Source organism: Phalangium opilio, unplaced genomic scaffold (assembly GCF_054372755.1).
Source record: "Phalangium opilio isolate 3A_F unplaced genomic scaffold, DU_Popi_V2 ptg000038l_1, whole genome shotgun sequence".
Taxonomy (NCBI): domain Eukaryota; kingdom Metazoa; phylum Arthropoda; class Arachnida; order Opiliones; family Phalangiidae; genus Phalangium; species Phalangium opilio.
This window is the reverse complement of record NW_028324161.1, coordinates 1,798,072-1,808,068: the sequence shown is the minus strand read 5'-3', so window position 1 is coordinate 1,808,068 and position 9,997 is coordinate 1,798,072. Positions and strand designations below refer to the sequence as shown.

General features: G+C 36.6%; 1 protein-coding gene across 1 annotated transcript; it reads right to left on the bottom strand.

Moving 5' to 3' along the window:
- Window positions 1–559: 559 nt before the first annotated feature.
- LOC149682602 (uncharacterized) lies at window positions 560–6,329 on the bottom strand. The gene is made up of 3 exons (XM_089834201.1): window positions 5,959–6,329; window positions 3,632–3,841; window positions 560–2,270 (listed from the first exon to the last, which is right to left on the bottom strand). Exons 1-3 carry the CDS (start codon window positions 6,327–6,329, stop codon window positions 560–562), a joined length of 2,292 nt encoding a protein of 763 aa, XP_089690327.1.
- Window positions 6,330–9,997: the final 3,668 nt, after the last annotated feature.

Sequence of the window (9,997 nt, the reverse complement as noted above, 5' to 3'; positions counted from 1 at the left end):
TTATATTGAAACCGTATTGCTAAATATCTTTTGCAATTAGCATTACAAAAATATGTTTTGATTTATTTATATTTGTACTTGTATTTTCTGAAATGTTTGTTAATATTCACTTCGTTTAAATGTCCATTTGGATAGATAAGTACAGCAGAAAACGACATTTGACCAGTTGTCTAGTTATAAGTGAAGGAAAAAATTACACTACTATAAACTAAGAAATAGGTAAAAAACAAAAAAGAACTCGAACACTTGTCAAGTTGAAATTTTCCATTGTCTCTTTAGTTATTGAAATTGCAAAAATAGGGGGTTTCAGTATTTAAAACAAATTGAATAATTTTATGGCGAGACTATAATTTGCCACATAATAATAGACTGTTTCATTCACATCCAACATTTCGAAGCGGAAATCCTCCTATACCATCACATCTGGTCTGAAATTTCTGTACCAAAATTAGGGCAAATAACTTATTTGCAAAACATTTTTCCAGATCTCAATGAAAGCAGTAACCCCCTTTTCTGCGTCTTCGAATCACACTTTTTGACGTAAATTGCGTTGTTAACCCTAAGGCATACCAAAGCCAGCTGTGTTTCCAATTCCAAAATCCATATTTTCTTTGAATTTTTCAAAAGAACTGTAAATTGGCAAATTGATTGTCAAACTGCAGGAGCTCGCTGTTGGTAAATATCGCTTTAGTCGGACTTCACTATTTGGATCTAACGGCAAAGAATCGTCTTGTTCTATGTAACCTAAAGGCCTTCGAACAAAACCAACGCTTGGTTGCGTATTAAACCCTAACGGGGGGATAGAACTCGCACCAGTCGAGAAAATTAAAATATCTTCAAGTGACACTTGACTTCCCACTTCAGCACACAATTCCAAGTACTCCCAAAAAAAGGAAACGACTTGCATTTCTAATGCATATTGATTACTTCCTCTATCCGAGTACATTATATTTTTAAATAATTTTCGGAGTGTGTCGGTGGTCAATTTCTCGTCATTTTCACAAAATAAATCATGGAACAAGTGAGGAAACTGCTCCATTTTTTCCAAAACTCCAGACTTGGACAATCCTTCTTTCATTCCTTCAATGCTTTTTGTAAGTCGGCCAACGGCGCAATAGTGGAGAAGATCGTCGAAGAGATCATTTTTGTCGGTCAGACGTCTTAAAGGCCTGGTACTTCCACTTACATTACGCAAGTCGGATGCCACATCGGCTTTCTCAATAAGCTCGTCCATAGTCTCGCAGTTTTTGATAGCCAACAATTTATTTTTTATTTCTCCATTCGGTATATCATCAATTGTAGGCTCCACAAACGGCAGCGATTTAATTAAGGAATCATATGTGGTTTTGGCCAAACACATAGGTCCAGGTCCGCCATGGATTATTGACATTCCAAATACCAGGCCACAAAGGTAATACATATTACTAGCCTGAGCTTCTAAACTAAAAGTTAGTAACTTTTTTCCATTCGATTCCCAAAATACAGAGCTGCAGATGAATTCTTTTATTAGGAGTCGCAGAAATTCTCTGGTTGGCCCACCCATATCAATTCCTTCTTCATGGTCTTCATTGTCGTCAGTAAATGTCACAAAGATCTTCGATAGAGGCGAGAAACCGGAGCGCTTCAATCCAAAAATGGCACTATCTTTAACTTTAAGCCGGTTTATGAAAAACTTCGATGTTTTCTCATTCGATATTTTTGAATTTAGTTCGATCAAAATTTCTTTCAGGGTTACGCTGCATTTACTGCCATCCTCTTGTGCTGAAGCCAGAAGATTGTCCTCTTTGTCGCTATTTTCCTCAAAGCCGTACCAATTTTCGATACTGTCCATTCCTTCATCATGTAGAACAGATATATAGCTTTGGTATACGTCTTGATCGTAATTGGCAGCGTTTCCAAACTGTGATTGCAAAATCTCGTTCAGATTGTCATTTTGAGGAGAGAGGCAACTTTCCGGAGTAACGTCGACCGAACTTCGAACATCGGGAAGCTCTGAACTAGAACAATTTCCGTCTTCGTTATGCTCATTTGAAAGAACATTAGCAGCTGGAGAGTCTTCAATATCTTTGGTTTCATTAAATTTCTCTTCAACTGAATCAGTTTCATCTTCGGAAAGACTAACTGAATCTTTAGACATTAACTGTACAGTAGGACTTAAATACACAATTTTCTTTCCAAAGACTCGATGCAGAACACTTCCATTTAACGTTTCATTATTACATAAACTTGGCAGTACAATTGACGTTCCAATAGATTTCATGATTGCAAATCTAAGGAAATTTAAAAACAAAACTAATTATTTCCTACTGTTCAACCAACCTCTCTAAGAAAAGCAAATCATAAGTCTCCCTTATGCTAAATTTAGGCAGGAATTTTGCCGGAGTTATCCTCTGTATAAAATGTCACAATTAAAAATACATAATTTCCCTCACTACTAAAAGAATCAACAGAAGATTTAAGGCGCACTTCAACCAATTTTCAATAAAACATTATCATGAAATAGCTTCGCTAAAAAGTAAAATACTTTGAAGGAAGACTGAAATGGCAATGCAACTATTTTTATTGATACAAGAAGATTAAAATCATTAACAAATTTTATCAAAACATTTTATGTCGATTTTATATAAAGTTTTGATGTTTCAAACTTGTGTTTCTAAGCATAATATAATTTTTTTTACGAACGGAGTGTGTACCATATTGTGAACCTATAACTAATTATCGACCACGGTCTCTCTCAAGTGAGCTTTCTGAAAAAAGAGGCTCGTGCTGTAACAGAGTTTTCAAAAAATGCTAAACTAATTCTGGGTGAATGGTCAGATGGCAGTATTTCCAGAGTAAAGCAATTCTTGCGTTAACGCTGGTAATAAAATAGCCGATTGCTTGGTCGTTTAAAATTAAAAGCCTCATGCTCTCATTTCATTCTCCAATAAAAACAAGTGTGAAGTAAACGAGCAAATATTTCACCGATTCTTCCAAAAAAGAAAATATTTATGTTCTTGATCAAATATCGTCATGCACCTATTCCCTCTGGGGAGACCGTAGAGAAGTAATAGTCATTGCGAATGAGCTATAGAATTTGGGGATGGATTTTAAGTTTAGCCTTTTGACGTGACAGTCAACGGAGTCGTTTTATTGGCGTTAATATGAAACATTATGCTTTAGGTTTTTAGGATACGCAAGAATATAAACATAAGTATGAATGTTCCTACTGTTTCAATGCTGACTGCCAATCTGTTCGAAAAATACGTTAACTTATGGAATTTGGCCCATCGCATTTCATGCACAAAATGTACACTTTCCTAGTCGCGAAGTAAAAGACTAGTGCTTCGGCAGTTTCTAAAATCCATAATGTTTTTGAAAAGTATAAAATTTTTAAATCAAATTATTTCACAATAAAACATTTAACGCAGTGGAATTTGATCTTTGTCAAAACACTGAGTGTGTTTCAGAAATTTTAAGTCCCTATGAAGAGCAAAATACTGGGCAACATGTTTTGGACAGATAGTCGTGCTCACGTGCGAATCTAGCGGTCCCTTTCTTGGGTATCACAAACACATGGACTCAAAACTTCTTGTATGAGAAAAATTTCAACCTTTAACCATCTATGTAAATAAAGTTTAGAAATTCTTACTCGACGCCTTCCAGTTGTTCTTTAAATAATGTTGATAAGTGTTCTTTTATCTCTCCTTCTGTCCAATCCTTTTCGAACGATACGCAGTCCTTCACAAAATGTTTCCTGTGAAGAAGTGTTTTTAGGTAGCCTCGCGGTACTTTACACGCTGGTTCTGGTAAGAGGACAACTTCGTTTACAAATGATTGGTATTTTGCGGCTGTCTTCATTCTGTCAAATATGAAAACCATTTAACATCCAAAACTAAAATATACTTTCCTTCAAAACAATGCTTTTTGAGCAGTGAATGCTGATTTTAGGTTTATAGATCGAAGAAGTAAATTGCTATTCTATTCCATAAGTTATAAATATAATTTGCTTGACCTTAGGTGATTCTTGAAAAAATATAGCCTTTAAATTTCATTTTTATGACGTATTTTCAATAGTTTTGAGCCATCCAATCGCTGAGAAAAAGGGCTATTGGATTCTTCAGCTAAAATACCAATTCCGTTTTCCATGGACCGTTAGTAATTTCACATCATATATCAATATTTGAGATCTTGCGGCAAATTAATGCATTTTTAAGATCGCTTCTATCAAACTACGTGCAAAACGGCAATAGTATTATTTTAAAAAGATCTATGACGCACGCTTTTGTTCACGTGTAAAATTATATTAACTAAACGCTATTTCCATAGACCACTGGCCCATATGTTCACGGGGCCAAGGTGCTCGCACTATATAAGCAGTTCATAGAATTCGGTATAAAATAGTCTGGCTATCGGCAGAAAATTCTAAGAATTGGAAAACTAACATTTGAATCAATGGGGGAGGAACCCATGTAATCTTAAACCGGTTTTACCAGATTTTTGCAACATACAGTTAACGGCAAAACAATAAGCAAAATTGGAAGCTTTTAAAATACCTACGAAAAACATCTATTTTACTAACTGAGGCTCAACAAGTTTTGAAGCAAGCGATTTCTTTACTCTTGCAAAGCGAAGCGTAATTACTGAATTCAGAATTTTGTAATTGGAAATTAACACCAAACTATCCACTTCAAAATTTTAAAATCTTTGTAATACGGGATGCCTTTAAAAGGTCCGTAAGACATGCTAATTTAATTTAAAGGATCCTCCGTAAAACACTCCAATTAAAACTTGAAAATAGTGGCCATACCATAAATTATTTTTGTCACGTAATCCCCTAAAGAAGACCCCACTTAATTTTTACAGACCTTTCAGAAAAACATTGTATATTAGAATGCAGTAAAACGGACTTCCCATTAATGTTTCGAGGTACTTTTATCAAGAAGTGATATCTAGTTTATAAGGGGGAGAAGGTATAAGATGCCTAAGTATTCGCGCGCCATAGGCCCAGTCCCCCTTTCAAAATACAAGGGGGGACGTAAAAGGAGGCGCCTCTCCTCAGTCAGAAAATACGGAATTTTCGTCATTCGCGTCGCGCTGACGTGAGTTTGCAAGAACCAATGAGATGCTGGTTGTAATTTAGAGGCGGGGATTAACTCGGGACCTACGTTTGGACTGGAGATAAAGCTTGAAATGTGGTGAATTTATAACTTCTCCCTAATAAACTAGATATCACTTCTTGCTTTAATAAATAGCGCCGAAATTATTGTAAAAAAATTAAAAATACTTTCTTTCCTAAAACCACATAAAATATTTCGTATCCTGCCTGTTAATGTGAGATTCTAGCTCCTCTTACATGTTCATTGAATTGCAGCTATAGCGTAGCAACTTGCGCCCGTGAGACCAAAATCAAATTGACTATGCTATTTCTTGTAGGATCTGCAAATGTACTACAAATTGTAACAACGATATGTATAAATTCTACGCCTTATGTATTCACAACTAGGTCCAAAGGCTGAACACCAGATCTAACGTAACAAAAAATGGTTTGAGGTGGCTCTAAAGCGAGTCGGAAGTAGATAGGTCTCGTGAGGAAAAGGAACGTACATAACTAAGGGACTCCGGAGAACCTGGAGTCCACTTGCAGAAACGAAATGCAGTTAACTCACAATGGGGAGGGGGGGGATGTCACAAGTCACATTTTTTCTCTCCTTAAATGGCACCTAATCGAAATACCTTGTGAAACGCAATAGCTACGAATCCATAACACGTAGTACTTTTAAATATCTCTGCCTCCAACGCAACGTCGTTTGCTTAAGCCTTACATAGCAATTTAATTTTAGGCCGAGAATATGTGCTGCACCCTTTCGCCATAGTTTCGCAATTATTTTTAGAACTGCCCTAAAACTAGGTATTTTAAAAATTACATCTCCTTTCAGCTTTTAACGCTACGGTACAGAGTTGGATAAACTTATATACCTTTTTTGACAAGGAGCTGATGAATCTGCGCTGTACGACCTCCCAGACCTTAAACGGCGACATTTACTTGAACTTCTTGTCCTGCTATTTCCAGTGTAATTGAATTGTGGTGCACGTGACGAACCGGCGCTTTCATTAACGCCGCGGTAGTTGTTAGGGGCGAACATTGTTCTTATTTCTCGTCCCAAAGCTCCTTCGTTATCTGGCGATTCACGTGGTCTAGCCATTGTTCTCAGGTTTGTAACGTTTGGTCTTAAAGTAACAGCGCTTGATAACGTATTGATATTTTGTAAAATGTTTGAAAGGGCGTCTCTAACCGCAGTTTCGTTTGAAACATTACTCGCTAATTCAGTTTCCGAATTGCCCGACATGATACACACGTTCCCCTTTCAAACCAAGGCATCTACTGCGTAGCTACGGAAAATTTCTCGGTGTGGTGAAATTTTTACTTTCCCACGGTCGTTGTTCGGTCCATACCCATTAAATGTTTTCGAGGGTATATTTTATGTCTTTTGAAGCAAGTTTTTACGCATGCGCTATATTTGATACTCTATTTTTTGTAAGTTTCTACTAAGTGCTCTGAAAAAAGTCGGACAATGCCGGCGTCAGAAATTTTGGAAATCGATTAAATTAAATTTATATCATGAAATTTATTTGTTTAATTGTGCTCTGCGTAACCATAAGTAGTGGAAATGAAATTGAAGATTACTTCTACGAACTTTCAAGGACATTTGAATCAGTTTTTATCCAACGTGATAGCCATGATGTCAACGTCTGTGAACGTTTTCACAGAAAACTGCAATCTCATCATAGAATCCTTGCAACTTTAGCCTTGTTATTACGGCAAAATGGAAATCATCAAGAATCTGATTTGTTAGAGTGGATTAACTTACTATTAGGTACATTGAATTCCTTAATCGACGAATTTAAAATCCGAATGGATCAATGTGAAGAGATGATTTGTGATGAATATACTTGTCCGGTAATACATCGTGGTTCTGTTGGTCGGCCACGCTTAAACATTACGTATGATCAGCTTCTATTCTGCAGAAATAGACTTTTATTATCGTGGACTAACACGGCCAGTTTTCTTGGAACCAATGTTAGAACATTGTTTCGGCATAGGGAATATTTAAACTTCAATAGGCATGTTGATATTTCCAACGAACAATTAGATCGACATATTTTGGCATTACTAAGAGATACGCATAATGTTGGAGAGACCTACGTAATTGGTGGGTTAAGAGCTCGTTCCCTTCGAATCGAGCGGTACAGAGTGCGTGAAAGACTGAACGTATTAGATCCAGTGGGTAGAGCTCTAAGACGCCGATATCCAATTTTGAGAAGGTCATACAATGTTAAAGGCTCTAACGCACTTTGGTGAGTAAATGTTGAGTTAGTTCGTCGATAGAACCTTGAAAATAGTTTGTAGCATACATATGATTGAGTAAAGCTGGATTCCCACTCGACAAAAAACACGACGGAAACCCGGCAGAATGAGGGTCGACCGAAAAATCTTTACGACGAGCCCGACGGAAATTTCGTTTGGCCGGGCGTAAGTTATGTTCTATTTTATTGGTCGTGTTCGGCGTTACGCCGGTTTCTCAGCCAATGAAATTACCCCACTGACTACGTCATAAATTTCAAGATCGCACGCATACGCGAGATAGATTGATAGCCGCCATTTTTGTGGTTAACCAAGGCTTATAGGAAACATGCCACCAAGAAACGAAAATGAAACTAATGAAAGTAAACAGAGAATAGATGTCAATAAGGAAGACTTTATTGTGGGGGTTAGAAAATATCCCTTCTTGTACGATCTAAGTGACAAAAGGACAAAGATACCAATTCAGAGTGCGAAATAGATGTTGTGGAAAACACTCAAATCTGTCACGTGACCCAAAAATATCTACCGCCAAACTCAAAATCCAGTCGTAGTGTGAACGGGCTACCGCCGGACGCCGGCGTAAGTTAAAATTTCTACCGACGGATGCGTGATTTCCGCCGGTTTTTTTCGGTCGAGTGGGAACCTAGTTTTAGGGAACTAATTTCACTTATATCGAATGCTCATCGCACCCGAAATCATACAACTGAAACCCATAGATGTAGTTTGATGGCTAAATAAGATTGCCATAAGTAATATAGTTTTTTTTCTGATTATATGGATATTTTCAGGCACATGGACACCAACCACAAACTAATAAGTTGGAGATTTGTTTTCCATGGGTGTATCGATGGGTTTAGTCGATTGATTATATATTTACACTGCGCAACAAATAACAGAGGTGACACAGCGTTGGCGTGTTTCCAAGCTGGTGTAGAGTTATATGGACTTCCTCATAGAGTAAGGGGTGATAAGGGAGTGGAGAATTTGCAAGTTGCGAGATACATGTTGAGGAACCGAGGTCTAAATAGGGGAAGTTTCATAACAGGACTTTCAGTTCACAATCAAAGGTAAGGTTTAAAATTTTAATTCCACCCTAATTTAAAACGTCCTCCAAAAGGTTACATTGACCAATAAGGTAAAAAAACGAGTATAGGCAAATTGACTCCATATAGATAATTGGGTCTGTCCATCATAAGACTAAAACACTATTAAAATTTTCAAGGATTGAAAGGCTTTGGGCTGAAGTCAACCGACTCATTTCAGCATACTACCGTGAAATATTTATGTTTTTGGAAAATCAAAACCTGCTGAATATTCACAACGACATGCATGTTTATGCCTTACATTTTGTATATCTTCCTCGTTTAAGAAGATCCTGCGCAACTATGACCCAGCAATGGAACAGCCATTCACTTAGAACTGAAGCTAGGTTTTCTCCCATTCAGCTGTGGTCTGCTAGTAGACTAGACCAGATGGAAATTCAATCAGAGTCTCAAGATTATTTCGCTAATCCAGGATTCTATGGGGTCGATAATAATAATCTAAACACAACTGTTGAAACAAACAATAATGTTATAGTACATAATATTAGTTTTCGCTTAACTCGTCAACATGAAGAAGAAATAGTCTCACTTTTTGACCCGTTATCAGAAGACGAAAATCATGGAATTAACATATACATAAGAGTTCTCAACTACATTCAGCAAAGGTGTGGTCAATAACATATGATCAACATATTTGAAAAACATTTAATTTTACTTATCTAAAATATATTTAAAAGATGTTCGTTAATAGTTAAGCTAACAGCGCCTATGCTATGTTATTTCTTCTTTTTTCCGTAGAAATTAGAAAATTTTCGTTGCGTTTTATTACCAATTTTTTTCCTTTGTGACTATTAGTAATTAAATTGACGTTCATTATTAGAAATAACGCACAAGTGATTCAAAATAATTTGCATGCACCCATACTTAACTTAGGTGAGAGACGCCATGCTCAATTTGTCATTTTTCAATTCCATTGGGTACAGTTACTACCATAGGACGATACTTAATATAAACATTAATCCGTTTTCTCGAGGTATACATTAGTTTTTCTCGAGGTATACATTCGATATTCTCGACGTAAACATTCGATATTCTCGACGTAAACATTCGTTTTTCTCGACGTAAACATTCGTTTTTCTCGACGTATACATTCGTTTTTGTCGACGTATACATTCGTTTTTCTCGACGTATACATTCGTTTTTGTCGACGTATACATTGTTTTTGTCGAGGTATACATTCGTTTTTCTCGACGTATACATTAGATTCTCTCGACGTATACATTCGTTTTTCTCGACGTATACAATCCTTTTTCTCGACGCATACATTAGATTTTCTCGACGTATACATTCGTTTTTCTCGACGTATACATTCGTTTTTCTCGACGTATACATTCGTTTTTCTCGACGTATACATTCGTTTTTTTCGAGGTATACATTCGTTTTTCTCGAGGTATACATTCGTTTTCCTCGACGTATACATTCGTTTTCCTCGACGTATACATTCGTTTTTCTTGACGTATACATTCGATTTTCTAGACTTATACATTCGTTTTTGTCGAGGTATGCATTCGTTTTGGTCGAGGTATACATGTTTTTTCTCGACGTATAC

What these genes read in the sequence shown, in the direction of transcription:
- LOC149682602 (XM_089834201.1), bottom strand. Translation starts at nt 6,329, where the DNA reads ATGTCGGGCAATTCGGAAACTGAATTAGCGAGTAATGTTTCAAACGAA. An exon ending in TCAGCTCCTTGTCAAAAAAG is followed by an intron (nt 3,842 to 5,958) that starts GTATATAAGTTT and finishes CATATTTGACAG; the next exon opens with AATGAAGACAGCCGCAAAAT. An exon ending in GAACAACTGGAAGGCGTCGA is followed by an intron (nt 2,271 to 3,631) that starts GTAAGAATTTCT and finishes AAATTTCCTTAG; the next exon opens with ATTTGCAATCATGAAATCTA.